A 21,376-nucleotide genomic window follows, 5' to 3' on the forward strand; every position below is an offset into this window, starting at 1 on the left:
TACCCAGTAAAGTACCAAAGGCATATTTCACAGACATAGAACAAACACCTTAAAAATGTATATGGAACCAGAAACGACCCCAAATAGCTGCTGCAATTTTGAGAAAGAAGAGCAAAGCAGGAGGGATCACAATACCTGATACCAGACTGTATTACAAGGCCACTGTAATCAAAACAGCCTGGTACTGGCATAAGAACAGACACATAGACCAATGGAACAGAACAGAGTGCCCAGAAATAAACCCAAGTCTCTATGGGCAATTAATATTCAACAAATGGGGCAGTAAGGTAAAATGGGGGAGTAAAAATAGCCTCTTCAACAAATGGTGTTGGGAGAACTGAACAGCTAGGTGCAAAAAGATGAAACTCAAGCAACAATGTACACCATATACCAAAATAAATTCAAGGTGGATAAAAACTTAAATATAAGCCATGACACCATTAAAGTCCTAGAGGAGAACATAGGCAGGAAAATCTCAAATATTTCATACAGCAACATTTTTACTGATATGTCCCCTAAAGCAAGGGACATAAAGAAAAGAATAAACAAATGGGATCTCATCAAAATAAAAAGCTTTTGCACGGCTAAAGAAAACAGTATTAAAATAAAAAGAGAACCAACTGTATGGGAAAACATATTTGCCAATGACACCTCAGACAAGGGTTTAATCTCCAAAATATATAAAGAATTTACAGGAGTCCACTCTAGGAAGACAAGCAACCCAATTAAAAATGGGCAAAGGACTTAAACAGACACTTCTCTGAGGAGGACATACAGAGGATTCAGAGACACATAAAAAGATGCTCAATATTACTAGCTATCAGAGAGATGCAAATTAAAACCACAATGAGATACCACTTCACACAAGTCAGAATGGCCATCACAAACAAAGCAACAAACAATAACTGTTGGAGAGGTTATGGTTGTTTCCAGTGCACTGTTGGTGGGACTGCAGACTGGTACAACCACTATGAAAAACAGTATGGAATTTTCTACAAAAACTAAAAATGGATCTGGCTTTTGACCCGGCAATTCCACTGCTAGAATTATACCCTAAGAACCCTGAAACACCAATCCAGAATAACCTATGCACCCTAATGTTCATAGCAGCACAATTTACAATAGGCAAGTGCTGGAAACAACCTAGGTGGCCATCAGTAAATGAATGGATCCAAAAACTATGGTACATTTACACAATGGAATTCTATGCAGCAGAAAGAAAGGAAGAAGGAGCTCCTACCCTTTGCAACAGCATGGATAGAACTAGAAAGCATTATGCTAAGCGAAATAAGCCATGGAGTGAAAGACAAATACCATATGATCTCACCTTTAACAGTAAGCTGAACAAAACAAATAATCAAGCAAAATAGAACCGAAGACACTGAAATAGAGAACAGGCTGACAGTATCCAGAGGAGAGAAGGGAGGGAATTTCAGGGGAAAAGGGGAAGGGTTCATAGGAACAAGTATAAAAGATACAAGGACAAAAACTAGGCGGGGTAGAAATGGGAGGGAGTTGGGGAGGGCTGGGTGGGTGGGCTGGGATGGGAGTAAAAGACAGAAATCTATACTTGAACAACAATTAAAATTAAAAAAATGTTAAAGCCTATAATACAACATAGCTCTTAATAATGAAACTATATAATTTATCTTTTTATCATGCAATGTACTGTTACTCTTCAATGGTTTTAGATGCTTAATTTTATCACTCCAAAAGTAAATGACACTCCCCATTGTAGCCTATACATCATAAATTTTCTGGTATGTCCACAGAGCTCATGAAGACAATCAAAGCATCTAATAAATTCATGACTGACCTCAGCTGCCAGAGAACCCAAAAAGTATTCTCTATTACTTTAGAAACTATTAACTATCAATTGGAATGTAATGAATCAATAAAACACACTATTAATATTAGAACAGTATTTTAGCACTTAAAAAACTAGAAATCTTTCCAAACTATAAACCTCAATAACTAAAGTGATTGTTCCATTGTAAACTAATTAGTATTGTCAAAGTAACGCTAAGGAGTAACAGTGCTCTTAATATCCTTTAAAATTTTTTATTGATTTTATAGAGAAAGGAAAAGAGAGAGAGACAGAGAGAGAGAGAGAGAGAGAGAGAGAGACCAATTTGTTGTTCTACTTATTTATGCATTCATTAGCTGATTCTTGTATGTGCCCTGACTGGAGACAGAACCTGTGACCTTGGCGTATCAGAAGGATGAGCTAACCAACTGAGCTACCCAGCCAGGTCTTAATGTCCTTTTTTTTTTTTCCATGTATTTTTTCTTTTTTTTTTTTTTATATTAAATTTTATTTAGTTACTTTTCAAGTACATTTTTTTAAATCTATTTCTCCCATCCCACCCCACCCCCCCAGTCTCCCCCCTCCCTCCCATCCCCCCCCAGTCCTCATCTCTGTGTCTTTCATAGTTGTTCCTCAAAATTAATGTCCTTTTTAAAGAGAAAAGTATATTACCCAATAACCTGATATTCTAATTATGATGCTTTAAAAATATTCAGTTTCAGAAAATTATGTGTTGAAATAATTCCCTTAAAGAAACATTCTTATTGTATGTGAAAGCTGTAAAAACAGCAGTTATGACTGGACTTACCATTCTTTGTCAAGTACTCCACTATGTTCCCCACTACAGCTGGAATGCCGTTCTCACTGAGTCCCTGCTGTTGAAGGTCTTGGAGACTGACGCCGAACAACTTTGTATAAGTAGGACTCCTCTGCTCAATTAGTGGCACTGCCACCATATTTTTCATATCTTCTTTCAGCCGAACTGTTGCTTTACTTTGCTTAAAAGAGCATAAGAAGAAAGAGCAGTCAGTCATCTTTACCACAGGTGGTTGCATGGTTACAGCAGAAACATCTGAATTAAAAGTAAGTTTTGAAAACATATAGTAGTATTCTTCACTTATTTTTACTCCAACTTAAAATCTGTAACATCTCTCACGTGTGGCTCAGTTTTAGGAATGGCGCAACTGATGTGATGATTAAAAGAAGTGAAAATAATGAGAAACCTAAAACTACAACTTAACTGTAGCTGAGAGAGAGAGCAATACACTGCAGTATCTAAGATATCACTACAGCAACCAAGGGGTGTGACTCAGAAGTACCTGGTTAAAAAGAAAAGAAAACATACGAACACTGAAGCTTCATGCAGATCCAGATCTTGAAACAATAAGAGGTTTTGAAAGACAAAAGTTTATCTAGATGTCATTTTAAGGTAGCTTTAATTTGAAATTTCATAAATATAAGAACATATATAAGGATATATACTTATATAAGTGTACAATATATATTTATTTTCTCTTATTTGATTACCATACATCTGTGAATGTCTCAGGTATTTTAAGGAACATCAATTCAATTCCCTTTGAGATTTCACAATGCCTTATCTCTGAAAGAGCATCATTTCAGTTAGTCACAATTTTGGAAATTTCAAAAGACTGTACATATTATGAACAGAAAATGCAACTTACATTCACTTAATTCAAGTAATCAACACAATAAAATATTCATATAATTTCATTTTCAATAAAATTTTGTCCAAGGAAATATTATAAAATATAAATTTTAATATGGCTTAATATAACTGAGTGATTTATAAAAAGTCTATATATCTATAAGTCTAAACACTGAAAAGATGATAAAATGCAAAAATTTTATATTTGGGAGCAGAGATAGCAGATTGGAGGAAACTCACTTTTTAAGCATAAATGGAGCAACTAACTAAAGTATAAATATTTTAAGTGGAAACTCATGGAGCTGTTATAATCTAAAAGTAGAAATATTACTTCCATTTTAGAGTTAAGGAAACAAAGATCAGAGTGTTAAGTAATTTGGTAAAAGTTACAGAACTAGTAAATTTCATCCTATTCTAAGTCCATTTTCCTCTCCCTAATTAGGCTTTATATTAATGTTATAGAGCAGCAGTTTGTGTCTAATTATAGCAGCTAACTATGGTAAATGCTATAGTGACCCAAGACAATTATACAAAGTTAATTCTACAATCCTGATTTTGAGATGGGTCCTTATAATCTCAATTTGATTCTGAATTTTATAATCTGCAGAATCAGACCAACTTTCCTTGAAATATGTGCATCTTTTACAGGTCTTATTTGAAAGCCAGATTTCCCCAGTGAAAATTCAACAAATGTAAAGTTACAATTCAGATTTAGTATTTATTAATATTATAGACATGAGATAGTGTTAACAACTGTAGAGCGGTAGTATGAGCAAGAACTGTGATCTCAGTTATTAAGGAAATTATGGATTTATTAATTGAGTCAAATGCATAACAGCTAATAATATTTTCTTGTGGGCTTAAAAATACATCAATCTCCTTCAACTGATACGTGAGAAATTTTACTCAACCCGGTATATCTGGTGAGAGTAAGCACCCAGAAAGTAACTAGTATTAATGAAATTCTGAATATTAGTCTGAAATTGAGCATTAAAGACAGCTGACAGTGAGATTAAGTTATACGAATTTTATCTTACTTCCATTTATCTTAGTGGTCCAGACCAGGGACTGTGGAACAAGGTTCCCTATTCTGAATCCTATTCTGGTCCAATTAGCTGTGAACCTTAAACAAGTCACTTAAGCTCTGTGTGCTTGTTTCCCCATCTGTGAGATGGAGATGCCAAGAGTTCCTATCTCAAAGTATGTAAGAGGCTGCAATGAGTTCGTGCATAAGACTGAGAACAATGCGTAGCACTCAGTAAGTACTGATGGTCATTGTTACTGTTATCATCCTCCTCCTCCTCCTTGTCATCCTTTTTCCTTCAGGAAAATATTCTGATTTCTTCTTAAAAATATAGAGAAAAACTTAACCATTCTTATACTCAATGTTTGACTGCAGGTTGCTGTTTAAGAAGGCATCATGGTGGAGACATATTCGGTTAGTAGTAAGTCTGATGACCTACTTATTCTCTATAAATCTCTAAATCTCCTAAATATGTAAGTATGATTTTAGAGTGATAAAGATAAAATAATTTTGTACATAAGTATCAGAATTCCTCAAGATTTTATTAGAAATGTTAAAGGTTTTCTTAGGAATCCTGTCTATATTTGAGTCTAAAACCTTGAATTAATGTTCTTTCTATTAAGAGCCCCTGCTCTTCATTTGCTTAGTCAGAATTGCAGACAGTAAATTTTGTCTCCTGTTAAGAGAGAGTGTAAATAAGCAATCTTGTTGGCATCATGGCTTAGAAAGTTTTCAAGTAAGAGATATGCAATTAACTTCACATATTTTGAAGTGACTGCCAATTAAACTACCTATTTACTCTATTTGAGTCATACTACATAGTACATTTATATGTAATCATAGTAATAAAGAAGCATCTAACTATTGTTTTTAATTAGTAACCTGATTCAGGTTAACACTTTAAAAAGTAAATGTTGTTTAAAAACAACCACACTGAAACAAAACAGCTATATTTCCAGAGACATCTGAATTGATTCTTCAGTGTTCAAAATTACTTATTATAAAGTTTTGCTCATCTAGCCCAGCTCATGAAAGTGTCTAACACAAAGCAATAAGGTGTTACTAGTAGTTTATACAAAAAGTACTTTATTACTTCAGAAGTTTACACCTAAAGTACTAAAAATACATATACTACTTTAGAACGATTAAATAATTTCTGATAATAAGTATTCATAGTCTTTAATCATAAGGGAAAAATAACTGGAAATGAAGTAATTTATAATTAATTCCATTTAAACTGCAATTATTTTCTCCTCTTCTACAATGATCACATCATTGCTTCTTTATAAACATCAATATCTATAAAAATTTTAGCTTCTCAAATATACATCTTATCTTTCCCGACCTAATATAAGCTAAAAAATTACAACCGTTACTGACTGAGGTATTCTGAGTCGAACTCAATGGTTTAACCTTTGGTATGCATATATTGCCATGGGTCACTTGAGTTTGAAAAGTGGACTGTATGGGGTGTGCGTGCACACATATTTAAAAGCAAGATAGACTCCCACACTGACAATGACACAGAGGGTAACTCCAGGTTTTACTGCTACAGCAATCCTCAGGGGCCACTTAATGCTTACACTTAAAGGGAGATTTAAAAGAAATTAATATCACCTTAGGAATAAGGAAACCAGGACAAAAAGTTGTGATAAACTCAGTGAGAAAGGGCTGGGCCTACAGCCCAATAATCTGAATTTTATACCAATATTTATTTTTATAATTAAGTGTGCGTGACCTTGTTTTTTTCAATGCCATTATTTATTTGTGATTAAACAAAATTATGAGATATTTAAGAAAATGCATTGCACTAGGGCTGTTGGTTAGGGGTCACCTAGTTTCCACCTCGCCTTTTCTAAAGTAACAAATCCCTACCTTTTGGGGATTAACTATTACCCTTCACTGATGAGACTGCCACTCAAAATGACCATCCTGCCTTTCGCAAGGGCTGGGCTTAGGGTCCCTACTTGGTCAATGAGACTCCTTGTCCCACAGGCCACTGCATCTTGAGTGGACACAAAACTGGTTGGAGCTAAATGATTCCAGCTGCAGTACACAGAGGACATTATAATAGATCAACCATTAGGTTAACTCTTGCCATTGCATCACAGGTATTGCTACGGTCCTTTAGCTGCCCTCTCGACACTTCCTTCCACTGCTCCTTCCGTGTGGGGAACTACTCCGTAAGTGTCCAGGAAAGTTTCTTTGGCCTTAAGTTAGCCAGAAGCCGTTTCTGTTCTGTACTACACACACCTCCAACTGACAAAGTACTTTTCGAAAGATAAAGAATAATCAAGCAAATAAAAAAAGTTTTAGAAAAAAAGAAAATCAGAATGGTAATAGTGGCTAACTTTTATGGAGTGTTTACTATGTCATTCAAAGCTTCAGATATTTCAGAGGGCTACATTCATTAAGTCCTAATAAAGAAACACTAAGAAAGGCAGCTACTGTTGTGATCCCCATCTTACAGAGATGGAGGAGACAAGCAATGTGCTCCAGGCTGCATCAACGATGCAGTCTAGGCAGGAGTCACACACAGGCAATCTGAGTCCAGAGGACTGGAGCTGAAAGCTGTCTCTGAGCGGGAAGCAGGGAGAATCAAAAAGCATGTGCTGGGGGAGTCCTGTGCACTTGTTAGAAATGAGAAACAAAATTCTTATTTTTGTAGCAAAGGAAAAGAAGATTATTTACATGTTTCTTGGTCTCCTTACAATAAAGTAAGATATATGCTCAGAAGCAACATCAATATTTCTGATATTAACCTGAATAGAGAATAGTTTTATTAATCTAGTAAACAGGCTAAGCTTAGGAAACCTGGAAGTTTCATACCTAACATTTACTGATTGCTCATTTTGTGCCAAACTCTGTTACAAGTCCTTTAAAATTAACACCTCTAAATCTGCAAACCACCTTATCAGGAAGTACTCTGATTGGGACAAAAAAAAAAAACAACTAAGACACAAAGAAAAAGAAACTTGCCTAAGCTGACATGACAAGAAAGTTTCAGAGCTAGAACGTAGGCCGTCAGGTGCTCTGCCTCCAGTGTTAAAGCTCTCCGTAGCGACACACCACTCTAGTTCCAGAACTGTCAGTACTGGTGGTCCTAGGAGGGCCCACGGGGAACAACAGTCCATGCAGCTCTCTGTTTGCAAAGCCTAATACAAAATCGATTTTACACTACTAAAAATCAATGGCCCCTATTTCCTTAAGACAACACTCCAAGAATTTAAGTGCCACAAATTTAAGGTACTTTGAAGGACAATCAGATTACATTGCTGGTTAAATTCAAAATTGTGTGCTTTAAAACTCTTTGGAACTGGGCTCAGACTAATAAATCCAATTAGGAATGTGTAAAATAGAAAGCCAATTCACCACCAAATAAAAGGGATACAAGCAAAGTACAAAATGAATCTGAGACATCTGGTTCCAGAAAGCAATGAAATGCTCAAGGACTAATGGGGGTATGTGAGAAAAACCCGTGGGCCAGCTAAACAGGGGTCTTACTTGCCAAATTTGGGACAACTGGAGCACTGACAGTAACAACTCTAATTGACTGTAACATGTGTAAATAAAAATCCCTGAATCCACAGTGATACTATGAAGAATGAGAGAAAAAGATTAAAAAGTGAAGGTCCTCTGTACAGAAGAATGTCACAGTTAAACATAGAATACATGAGAGAATCAGAAAATCATCACTTTCTATAAATCATGCAATAAATGATTCCATCATGGTTATCACTCAATACTAAGAATCAAGTGCAAGTTTGTTGGAGAACAGGATTTTTCACAGCATCAGAGGTCACCCTGACAGTTGACCGGCTAGCTGTCAACTGCCTGAGTGATCTCACAATTTACTCAAAAGATAAGGTTATCATCACTAACCACACAAGAGTTTACATTATGTGCTACGATGTAATGCAAGATGCAGAACACGGGCAGAATACTTTATACATTTATAAAGTATTCCTGCCACAAATGTTTAAGCTGAAGCTAATCTGGCCTCTGAATCTAATTTACAGTTTACAGGAAGTACATGAGCTAAAATAGTTAAGTAAAAGAGACCATGAAGAAACAATCAGACAAATCCAGAATGGGAGACTTTCTAACAGACAACTGGCCCAGACTTTTCAAAACATCAATGTCATGAGGAAAAGACTGTAGCTTTTAAAAAATTAAAATACATAAACTGCAAGTATAACACAGAAATCTCCACTGGTTTCTGGTTAAAAAACAAACAAAAAGTCCTTGTGTTTTGGGGATGATTGGGGAAGTTTGCATAGGTGTTGGTTATTAGGTGGAATTATTGTTCATGCTTTTAGGTGTAACAACACTGTAAGAGCTCACTTCCAGCTGCAGTGTGTGCTTGTTATAAGGTACATATAAGTGGGGGCAGTGTCATGTCTTCAAATACCCTAAAATATTTCAAACACAAACTATCTATGCACGTACATATCTATGTACAGAGGTAATATGATGGGTAATTTTTTTCTTTCTTACTAACAGAACTCTGATGTTGTTTGAGAGGGTGGGAAGCAAAGCACCCAGTTAAAATATACCACTTCCCTTGCATCATGTTCTTGTAGATACAGATGGTCATATAACTAAATTTTGCCAATAAGATAGAAATGGAAGGTGTTTAGACCACCAGAAAAACTCCTTAAAAGGGAGACCAACTCAGTCTGTTCCCTGTCCCACTTTCTGTTTAGGCCACAGATGTAATGCCCAATAGATACCTTGTAACTGTGTAGCAACCCAGAAAGTAGAACCTAGGATCTAAGGACAGTAAAATAGATAAACACAGGCGTCGGGGCGAGGTGGTGGGGAGTGGTGGGTAGGGGGTAATTTGCACCCTGATGACATCCCAAAGTCTGCCTGAAATACCTATTTATGGACTTCTTTTACATGAGCAGGGGGGGAAAATCACATTTTCCAATAATGCTATCAGAATGGCAACAATTGTTTACTGAATGTATTGTTAAGTCAAGAAAATCTGAAGCATCCTATAAATCAATTTTTCCAAACCTAGCTCATTAACACTCAAAATACTTTTTTGACAACTTATTAGTTACCCCAATACAAATATTATGTACTTTCTATTATTATCTATGTGCACTGTAGTCTAAATAATGGTTCTTAACTTGGAAACATATTTTTAGACTAAGATCATGAAGAGGACAAATAAATGGGCAGATAATCCATGCTCATGGATCAGAAACATTGATTAGGCTAAAATGTCAACTACCCAGAGCAACATACAAGTTCAGTGCAATCCCTACCAAAATCCTAATGGCATTTTTCAAAGAAATAAAATAATCCTAAAATTTGCATGGAACCATAAAATACCCTGGGGAACCAAAGAAATCTTGAGAAAGATGAACAAAGCTGGAGTCATCACATGCCCTGGCTTCAAACTACATTACAAAGCTATTATAATCTAAACAGTATAGAACTGGCATGAAAACACACACTTAGATCAATAGAACAGAATAAAGAGCCCAGAAATAAACCCACACATATATGTCAAGTAATTTACGGCAAAAGAGTCAAGAATATACAATAGGTAAAGGACAGTCTCTTAAATAAATAATAAGAGAAAAACTGGACAACTGCATGCAAAAAGACTGAAACCAGACTACCATCTTACATTATTTACAAAATTTAACTCAAAAATTATTTAAAGACAAGAATGTAAGACCTAAAACCATTAAACTCCTAGATGAAAATATAGGCAGTAGACTCCCTGACATTAATCTTGGCAATGGCTTTTGGGATTCAACACCAAAAGCAAAGTCAACAAAATAAAAAATAAATAAATGTGAGTACATCAAACTAAAAACTTCTGCACAGCAAAGGAAACCAGCAAAATGAAAAGGCAACCCACTGAATGAGAGAACATATTTGCAAATCATGTATCTGATATGGGGTTAACAGCCAAAATACATACAAACTCATACAATTCCATAGCATGCAAAAAAAACAAACGCAAGCAAACGAAAAACTCCTGATTAAAAATGGGCAGAGGATCTGAATAGACATTTTTCCAAATAGGACATAGAGATGTCCACTGGGTACATAAAAAGGTCTTCAACATTACTAATCATCAGGGACATACAAATTACATCTGCAACTGAGATGTCACCTCACACTTCCTGAATGGCTATTTTCAAAAAGACAAGAAATACCAAATGTTGGCATGGATATGAAGAAAATGAAACCTTCGTGCACTGTTGGTAGCAATGTAAACTGGTGCAGCCACTATAAAAACAGTATGGTAGTTCTTAAAAAAAAGTAAAAATAGAACTACTATATGATCTAGCAATTCCACTTCTAGGTAATTTACTAATGGAAACAAAAATACTAATTCAATAAGTATCTGTGAACCAAGATTTACAAAATAAGTCACACTGAGAGTGTAGGAAGTGCAGAGACAAAAAAGGTTGACCTTGGTCCCACGGGTGGTGGCAGAGGTTCTGGAAGGATGTCTCAGCTGCAGGGGGTTCCCCCCTGAGAAGCGTGGGATCTAAACCTTAAGCCAGGGTCCCCCGCCCAGAGCACCAGAACTGGGCAGAGGTGCCCACATAATATCTGGCTGTGAAAAGCAGCAAGGTTTCTGTCCACAAACAAGATATGGGAGTTCTCTGGAGAGACAGGCACCCTCTCAAAGGACCAATGCACAAAATTTCATCTGGGTCCACTCACCCTGGGCTCCAGTGGAGAGAAGCCAGAGTGCACTGGAGTCATATGAAGAGAGTCTGGGGTTTGTGGCCCTGGGGAGACAGCTCTGCCAGGATCCCTGTTCTGCGTCCCTCTCCCATCCTACAGATGCCATCTTTCTGACGCGGAGCACTCCCCTCCCTCAGGCATCAGCATGGGGAAAGGCAATAAGGAATCCCTCTTGCCCCACCCCCTGGAGCTGTTGAGGCGTCAGCTGCCTTAGTTAGGGTTTAGAGGCCTGGGCACACGCAGGGAGGGTAAGTGCCTGATTATGTGTGATCAGCATGTGCACAGCAGCTAACATGCTCCGGTGGGGGGTTGAGCCTCACAGTCAGCCAGCCTCAGGGTCGACCCTGTGCATGAATGGGCCAATAGTAATCGAGGCTCAATGACAACAGGAGGCTCCACACAACCTACCCAAAGGACATTCCTAGAGCATCTGGCTCAAGTGATCAAGGAGACTGCACCACTGGACCCTGCAGAATATGCCTATTACATAAGGGCAACCAGTGAAGACTGGAAGTCACAGTAGATCTATCTAATACATACAAGCACAAATATGCAGCCAAAATGGGGAGACAAAGAAACAGACCCCTAAGGAAAGAACAGGAGAAATCTCCAGAAAAAGAGTTAAATGAAATGCAGGCAGGCAATTTATCAGATATAGAGTTCAAAGTAATGATTATAAGGATGTTCAACAGCATGAAAAAGGACATAGAAACCATAAAAAAAGGACCAGTCAGAAGTGAAGAATACAATATCTGAAATGGAGAATACACTTGAAGGAATAAATAGTAAGTTGGATGAAGCAAAGGATCAAATCAGTGACTTGAAAAACAAAGTAGAAAAAAATACCCAATCAGAGCAGCAAAAAAATAAATAAATAAATAAAAAGAATGAGGATAGCTTAAGGGACCTTTAAGACAACATGAAGCATTATAGGAGTAACAACACCTGCATTACTGGGGTACCAGAAAGAGAAGAGAAGAGAAGAGAGAGCGAGCAAGGGATCGAGAACTGGTTTGAAGAAATAATGGACGAAAACTGTCAATGAGTATTTTATGGCATGTAAATTGCAATTCAAAAGAGCTGTTAAAAACAGAAAAGAATTTTTTTTGCTAAATAAAACTATTTGTGTCAGCAGAAAGAATATACTGATTTAATCTGCTTTTAGAAACATTGCACATTCTTCATTATCACACACACACCTTGTCCCTCTTCCGCGAATCTAGAGGAAATAAGTTCTGGAATGGGCCACTTTAAGTTACCACTGTGGTTACACTTACATGTAAAAAACCTGAAAGCCCAGAAACATTCATGTGCTTATAGGTACTTGGTTATTTGGAGAAAAGGGGACAACTCTTTTTTTTTTTTAATTTTTTTATTGATTATGCTGGTACAGTTGTTATATTCCCCCCTTCATTCCCCTCCACCCTACCCTCCCATTCCCACCATTACCCCCCTTTAGTTTATGACCATGTGTCTCAATTCCTTTAGATTCTATATTTCCCATACTATTCTTGCCCCCCCATCTATTTTCTATCTACTGTCTATGCTACTTATTTTCTGTACCTTCTCCCCCCTTCTCCTCCTCCCACTCCCCTGTTGCTAACCCTCCTTGAGATCTTCATTTCTATGTTTCCACTCCTGATCTAGCTGTCCTTTTAGTTTGCTTTTGTTTTAGGTGTGGTTGTTAATAACTGTGAGTTTGTTGTCCTTTCACTGTTCATGTTTCTTTAACTTCTTTTTCTTAGATAAGTCCCTTTAACATTTCATATAATAAGGGCTTGGTGATGATGAACTCCTTGAATTTGATCTTATCTGAGAAGCACCTTATCTGTCCTTCCATTCTAAATGAAAGTTTTGCTGGATAGAACAATCTTGGTTGTAGGTCTTTGGATTTCATGACTTGGAATACCTCTTTCCAGCCCCTTCTTGCCTGTAAGGTCTCTTTTGAGAAATCCGCTGACAGTCTGATGAGGACTCCTTTGTAGGTGACTGTCCCCTTAGCTCTTGCTGCTTCTAGGATTCTCTCCTTCATTTTAATTTTGGCTAATGTAATTATGATGTGCCTTGGTGTCTTCTTTCTTGGGTCCAACTTCTTTGGGACTCTCTGAGCTTCCTGGACTTCTTGGAAGTCTATTTCCTTTGCCAGTTTGGGGAAATTCTCCTTTATTATTTGTTCAAATAAGTTTTCCACTGGTGGCTGTTCCTTTCCCCCTTCTGGTACCCCTATAATTCGGATATTGGAGCGTTTAAAGATGTCCTGGAGATTCCTAAGACTCTCATTTCTTTGAATGCTTGCTTCTTGACTCTTCTGTTTGGCCATTATTTGCTTTCTTCTGGTCCACTCCATTGATTTGAGTCCCAGTTTCCTTTTCATTGCTATTGGTGTCCTGTGCAATTCCATTCATTTCAATTAGTTTCGCCTTCATATATTTGTCTAATTTGTCGGTATAATCAACCAATTCTGTGAGGATCCTGATCACCAGTGTTTTAAACTGTGCGTCTGAGAGTTTTGCTATTTCTTCATCGCTTAGATCCATGGGCTCTGGGGCTTTGAGAACTTGCGACATTTTTGGTCTGTTCTGGCCCTTTAAGTGTGAGAAGCGGTGGCTTGGACTCCTAGGTCCATATATGTGGGGGCGTGGTCAGAGCGGGGAAATGGCGACCCCCTCTGCTGTTTCTCACAGCTGGGTGAGGATTAGCATCTTAGGTGGTTCACCTGGGATGGGCCACTCAGAGTCCCTGGGTTATGATGCTGTATGTGGAGGTGGGGTCAGAGCAGGGAAATGGCGGCGCCCTCCACTGCCGCTAGCCGAGGGGACCCGCGGGGCCCTGGTCCAACCGCCCACTCCCTCGCCTGTCCACCTGCGCGACCACAGTCAACACGCAGCACCGCTCCCCCGCTGTCTCCCCCGTGGTCGCTCGCCTGGTGGCTCGCTGGGTCGCTCACTAGGTCCAACCCTGCGCCTGGATTCCGTGCGTCTGGATTCAGGGCCTGAGTCCGTCTGACCGAGTCCTCCTGTGCAATCCCGCTTCCCCAGCCGCTGGTTTCGCCCCTTACCGGTCAGGCTGAAGAATTTGTTGTTACCGGACTTCCGAAAAGTTCAATTTTCCGTGTTCTGGCTGTGTTTTCTGTTGCTAATATTTAGTTGTCTCTAAACTTGGTTGTGTGAGAAGGCACGGCACATCCACCTATGCCTCCATCTTGGCGGAAGTCCCCGGGGACAACTCTTAATGTCACTAATGTTAAGCTTTTTGTTTATCATTGTTAGCAGTCTTGGTAGAGCCAAGAAGTATTTGAACAGGAGAGAACCATTTTGCAGGAGGTTGCTATGAATCAAATTTGAAAAATAATCTTGAAAGCCCTATTATTACTATTGTTTCTCAACAAATTTAAGCAGAAAATAAGTCAAAAACAGGAGTTTTTAAAAAACTTACAAAGACTTATCTAACACTCAAGACCTAATACAGTCAAGAGCTACAGTGTTAAACATTTTGTTTTTGCAAAAATTAAGACTAAACTGTGTCACTTCAGAAAACTCAAATGTGCTTAAAACTAATGCTGCATATAAGTATTTGCAGGCCTCTATAATTTACAGTATAGACTGCAAAACTAAAAATATCTGAGATCATTTATTTACATTTTCACAAAAACTAGTTTTTTTAATATTAAGAGAATCTCTAGAAATTAAAACCAAAAGTAAATTAACTGATTATAAAACAATTTTATAACAACTATTTTTCTTTTAGCACATCTTTTCCACTGTTACTGTCTACAAACATTTTTCCTAGAAAGAACCATTTGCCTGAGTTCCATCATATAATTTTAAGTAATTTATACAATTTTATATGATGAAATGCAGTAACCAGTTAGCAATCCTGAAGTAATATTCCTAATTACATCATTTAGAAAAACCTCCGCTGTTTATAAGCTAATAAGAAGACTCCACTTATCAATTAAAATGTTCTCCCACCTTCCCTCATTCTAGCTCTATTACTAACATCGCAGCACCCTACCTTCGCTTTTGGCTAATCCTCAAATCCTCTAAGTAAAGGAAGCCCTAATTGAAGCAAGTCAGGGGGCTGGGGGAGCAATGTGTGTTTTAAATGTCTAAGTCTTAATTAAAAAGAATAATAAAACGGACCGAGAGCTACAAATTTGAGGAAGCACACAATTAGAGAATGTTGGAACATGAACATTACAAGAACATCTCACCTTACCATTCTAATTCCATGACAGGCTGCCAAGTGGACCTATGACCATTCAGCCTTCTCTGTCTCACTTTTGGTCATGGGCACTGATCATCTCATTAGACCACCAGCTCAATTTTTTAGATACCAGAATCTTTAGACACTTCTTTCTACTGTGTTGAAACTGTTTCATTACATTCTACCTGGCTCTAGGTCTGTCCTGTGAAATTTGGAGGAAAAGTCTGTTTCCTTTTACATATTAAACAAGTTCAAATAATTTATATATTTCAACATGCTTCTGTGAAAGTTCTTAACATTAAAACTTAATAGTCATTGCCTTTATGATTTTAAACCAATCTTATTTCTAGACAGAGCTACCTTTCTCTGTTCTTTGAGCAGTCTCTATTTTTACTTTGAATGTAACAAAATAACACATGAATTTGATTAAACTCATACAACACACTCAAGACTTTAAAATGAAACGTCGTCCTATCCCAGCTTAAAAGCTCTCATTTTGTTGCAGAAATTTTCTATGCCTAATTAAGTATATATGCACATATTCTCTTTTTTTGAAAAGCAAATAGAACTATACTATTGCATCTTTTTGTACTTTGTTTTTGCTACTTGATCTATTTGGAGATCTTTCCATATTGGCACTTACAGCTATTTAATATTACATCACATAGAGATACTATAACTGATATACCCAATAGTACTAACATTTAGATTTACAGTTCTTGCTATTTATTACAAATAATTCAGCAATGCATATTCCTGCAAACATTTTTACATAACTCTACAAGTACTTGGAAGACAAATTCCTAGAGATGAGTTTGCTAGGTTGGCAGGTATATAAATGATAAATTTTGATATATTGCCACACTGCCCTACGAAGATGCTTCAGGGGTTCACAGCTTGATTGACAGCATGTGACGGTGCCTGTTTCCCATTCTCTCATCATCCCTTGGTGTTAAATTGTTTTAACTTGTCAATATTTGTAATCGTAAATGAGAGTGAACAAGTTTCATGTTTATTTGCACTTGTATTTCCAATGTGTGCTCTTTCTGTTTACAAGCTTTGCCCACTTTTTAACTGGGTAGATTAGATGCTAGCAACACCTGGGATATATATAATTTCTTGTTTCCATTCAGACAGGAGAGATGAACACCATGTACCACAGGGTGCTGGGAATGTGGTCCTTTCTTCCCACTTCAACTCTAAGTAGGTAAACATACTCCATCTTTTCCCCTCCTTTCCTTTGTATTTTGTTTTAAATCTATTCAATAAATCAGCATCAAGAGTGTATCACTTGATCATGGTGAGTGAGCCTTTGTGTACTGTAACCATAGCTCCTGCCTGCACTGTGAGGTACATGTAAGGTAGATGATGGTACCACGTGGTAACTCGACAGGAGGGGAGGTGCCCAAGTTAGGGACAAAGGCTATAGAGCCTGAAAGCCTTGGAATTGTTTCCAGCTCCAGCAAGACTTGGCACTAAGTCAGGATGGGTGGAAACTGGGCTCTGATAATACCCAGAGGAACTCACTGCAACTTCATTAGTCACAGATATGATACCTGAACTTGCCTACAAACAGAAAAAGCTTATTCTAAGAACCTACACACGTGCATTCTAAGTCCCCTCATTCTTTATTCGCCAGAATATGCTACCTCCTCACTCTCACCCGCATGTCCTCTAAATGCCCAGATGCTACCCTGGACAAAATAGCAGGGGGGGCAGGGAACCTGAAAGACTCAGAATTCACCTGAGAGAGTTCAGTTGCCCCAGAAGTGACATTTCACACTAGAAGAGACTAAGATAACATTAACTAGCAAGTATCATTTCCAGTTCTGCCTGCCTCTCAGTGATTTACTAAGGGGGAAAAAAAGAGAGATTTCACAGTAAAAAACCCACCTCTTTTTTTGTACATGAGTAGCAATGTAGGCGTAAGTAAATTGGGTGAGCCCACCACAGTTTTACTGACAGCACTACCAATATAGGAAATGAGGAGAACAAAAGAAATGAAGAAGCTGGTTAGTCAATGGATATAGGAAATACCTTTAAACCAGTCTGGGTCCCACTTCAAGAATCTGTAAGTACACACGAACACTCTACACATACTTGATAGTCTATTATTCTGTGTGAAGACTGTCTTGAGCAGTATACCTGAGAAGCTGCTACATATAAGATATGTTTACTGAGCAGAAAAGTCCCAAACTCAGAAAAGTACATCAGCCCACATGCATGTATGTGTCACTTAGTTCACTTTTCTGCCACATTTCAAAACAAGTTTTTTACTCTCCAATAACTTATCTTTTTACATAAATACTATGTTGCAATTCCTCCTACAGTAAAACTGGGACACTAATACCAATCATATCAAAGTGAATCATCTCTTAAATAGTATGATTTTAATGTGAACCTTAAATGAAATTTTGCACATGCTTTGGATATAAATGAAGGGAAGCATAGAGTTTCATACACGGGTCAGTGTGTTCAGGCAAGGTAACATCAATGTACATGAGAGGGCAAGAAATACGGATCTGATCAAACAACCAGAAATGACTGCACATCTCATGCTAACTCACTCCACACATTTCTGATTCTCAAGTATTTCTTTTACAAAGCTGGAAAAATGCAGATGTGTGTCTGTAGTAAAAGCTTAGTATTTTATACATAAAAATAAGTCAGACTTCAAAGGGAACACATTGAAGTGATATAAAGATAACCAGCTGGATACCTGGACGCTCAAGCCTCAGGACTAAAAGGGAGAGAAGCAGACTGGCTGGCGGACTGACCACACAGCCTGAGGAATCCTGAGTGTGGACACGTGGGAGTTCCCCAGCAGTTTTACTAAAAAAACTCAATCTGTGGGGCTTGTACACCACCTGGTGACCATTCAGGGCCTGTAGGTCAAAATTTGCCTGGATATTTCTGGATGTTTTAGGATGCCATCACAACCCAGAACAAATTGCAGGTTTTCCTGAAATCTTTTTAAAAAAGAAATCTGACCTAAATGTGACGAAACACAAAGGGGCAATTAAGGGGACAAAGAGCAAGGTACTTCTCACTTAGCACCTCTGAAGACATAAAATTCTCCCTTGGAATACACTGCCAACTTCAAATATAAGTACATATATTTATGAATTTTCCATATATTGAAATAAAAGTTTTAATTACAGCATATAATTGACAATACTTGGTTATTGCAAAAGGTTGTGTATAAGCACCAAAACAATTGCCTTTGAAATTCATGAATTTCAGCCCTAGAAATATACACATTTTCCCTATGGAATTTATATCAGTGTTATTTGTTGATGATCAACAACCAGAAGTTTCTACATTAAGAGTCACAAACATTTCTCAACCATGCTTTTTCACCACCACTTTCAGCAACCATGCTAAAACAGAAGAAATTCCAGAATTAGTAAATGAAAACAAGAATGTGAATACAAAGATATCATAAACATACTGAGAGGTAACATATTATGATTATATTGAATCTTTCTCAGTCTAGCCACAAGATTTTTCCAGTAACTACAACTGAGAATTCATATTTAACTCTTTGGGAACAAGACAGTCTCAAACGCTAGGAGTGCTCTACATTAAATCAAGCTGACTTAACCCAATAAACTCAGCTGCAATTCTCCTTCACCTTGTTTGGAAAGGAAAGTAGGCAAACATGCTGAACGCCCCGAATACTACTTAATGTCCACTTGAATAGAAATAAATTTGAGTAACAAATCTGCCCCCACCTCCTAGGAAGGAAAAACGAAGTCGCACAAACATCTCAGCAAACCCAGGAGGACAGAGGCCTCTCCAGGGCCCTTCGGGCTCGTGCTGGAGGAAGACGGGGCGGCCTGTACTCACGCAGATGCCGAGGGCTCCTGCCCCCATCCTCGAAGAAAGTGTCTTGTAGAACTGATGAAGGCCAGATGAAATCATCAAAATGACAGCAAAATACTGAAATTCCATTCAGTGGAGATGCTTTGATTTGAAAACCAGCTCCCAAATCCCCAGGCTATGGGAAGCCGAGAGCAGCTTCTAACATTTTCAGAAGAGTGGTTTTGTTTCTTACTCGGTTAAACCCACAGGAGCGGCGAGGACTGCCTGGAGTTGAAATCTGATCCACAGCGTCTAGTATTGGCAAGGAGAGGGAGTCATGTGACATGGGTCTTAAGTCGCTGACATCTTTTTCTTAAACCTGACCTGCTGGATGCCACACACACATGCTCCTTCTGTTCAGAAAATGCTGATCAGCTAGTAGTATTCATGGCAAGAACTAACAGTGCAGAGAGCAAAGACACCAACTTGCTTCCTCATCACTACTCGTTTCTAAAAAAAAAATCACATATTTACACTCAGGATCCAATCTACAGGAATATTCACCACTTTTTTGAGGCAGTTTTCACTTCTGCTGCCCCCTAGAAACCAGTTAAAGTCTATCAAAATTTTCTTCATTCTATTCTATGAGAATTGTCCTAAGTGAAAATGCTCTACTTTATGTCGCTGTTACTTATTGCTTCTAATTATTTTCAAATAATCTTATTAACATATACTGGTGAGAAACATTAACCAACATGTTTTTAGACATCCATATTCTATGTATGTGATTTACAGTCTGGGAAATTAGCCTCTCTCAGTAACTTCCTATTCCACATGCTGCATCATTAGAAAATCAGGCAGATGTTCTAAGTTCAAATATTTGAACTGACAGCTATAATATCCACTTCATGTAAGCCAGAAGGAAACTGTTATGTTTTTATTTTTTATCGTCAGTTTTATGTCAAATTTTTACTGGCACACTTAAGACAATGCTGACTAAATACTACATGCGAGGTTTCAGTTGACCCAACTTTAAAAGACTTATTTGCCACAATAACAAAGAAATAATAAGTTGCATCTTAAGGGGAGGAGGTGGTAGGAAAAGGGAAAACTAACATCAGCTCCCATTTCAATACATCCCCTCAAATCTAATACTCCTTGCGTATCTGTAGCCAACCAACCAACACTACCCAAGCAGAGGCAAGGTAGCACATTGTGTTGAGCAAGCCAGGGGACAAAGCACGTTTTTCTTCTATACGTGCACACAAAACACTGCGCAGGCTCTGCTTCCAAAGGCAAAAAAACACAATCCCAGGCTGACGTGGAATAGGAAGCACTAACATCTGTAATGATCACCTCGACCTCAGGCTTAGGAACCAAGAGAACTGCTGCATTTTCTTTTGAATACAGTTTTAGTTATTTCCCCAATAAGTTTGCTAAAGCCATCATTTAACTTTTTAATTTCACAAGTCTCATACAATGCACAATAGGTACCTACTACCATTCTAAGAATTATGGCTAAGGGGGATTATGGATGAATGGTTTATCACTTGAGCTAGGAAGTACATGTACAAAAAAAATTGGACACAATGTGAAAATCTTGCAAAGATACTGTTTGGCCATTTTGTCTGATCTGCATAGTAATTTTTAAAGGCCATGTACCTGGGTTGGAATTACTATTGTTTAGCAATCAACACAAGTACTTTAGGATCAACTCCTGGCCCCTGAGAGCACTTGAGTCATTTAAGAAATTTTTATAATAAGAATATTTATTAGTATTAGAGGAGAAGGAAGTGGGGGAAGGGAGGGAAAGAGAGACAGACAGACATCAACCTGCTGTTCCACTTATTGATGCATTCATTGGTTGATTCTTGCATGTGCCCTGACTGGGGATGGAACTCACAACCTGGGCATATTGAGATGACTCTCTAACCAGCTGAGCTACAGGTCCAGGGCAAGCACTTGAATCTTAATCCTTCGGTTAGCAAATACAATACACTAAATTGCTTAATCAAATTTGAAATGTGTGCCCTTAGCATTTGAAAATTAGAAGACAGGAAGAAACGTGACGAGTGGAAGTGGCTGGAGCTAGAGCTGCAAGAAGCCGTGGATACGGAAGGAGAGGGCATTCCAATGGGCCCAT

At 37.9% G+C, this 21,376-nt stretch overlaps 1 protein-coding gene across 7 annotated transcripts in view; it reads right to left on the bottom strand.

Annotated features, from left to right (window-relative positions):
* The window catches only part of FAM13A (family with sequence similarity 13 member A), a 291,012-nt gene that overhangs the window by 262,467 nt on the left and 7,169 nt on the right, over window positions 1-21,376 (bottom strand). For 3 of the 7 annotated variants that reach the window (XM_053666329.1, XM_053666330.1, XM_053666327.1), the window contains exons 1-2: window positions 19,279-19,502; window positions 2,616-2,805 (exon numbers count right to left, since the gene is read on the bottom strand). In XM_053666329.1, coding sequence (XP_053522304.1) covers window positions 2,616-2,805; window positions 19,279-19,383 — 295 coding nt within the window. In that variant the 5' untranslated portion in view covers window positions 19,384-19,502. Of the gene's footprint in view, window positions 1-2,615; window positions 2,806-19,163; window positions 19,257-19,278; window positions 19,505-21,376 lie in introns of those variants that run through there. The other 4 variants (XM_053666328.1, XM_053666326.1, XM_053666332.1 and 1 more) reach the window with 4 other exon arrangements.

The sequence above is a fragment of the Artibeus jamaicensis genome, unplaced genomic scaffold (assembly GCF_021234435.1).
Source record: "Artibeus jamaicensis isolate MK-2021 breed Jamaican fruit bat unplaced genomic scaffold, CSHL_Jam_final contig_452, whole genome shotgun sequence".
In the NCBI taxonomy this organism is placed as follows: domain Eukaryota; kingdom Metazoa; phylum Chordata; class Mammalia; order Chiroptera; family Phyllostomidae; genus Artibeus; species Artibeus jamaicensis.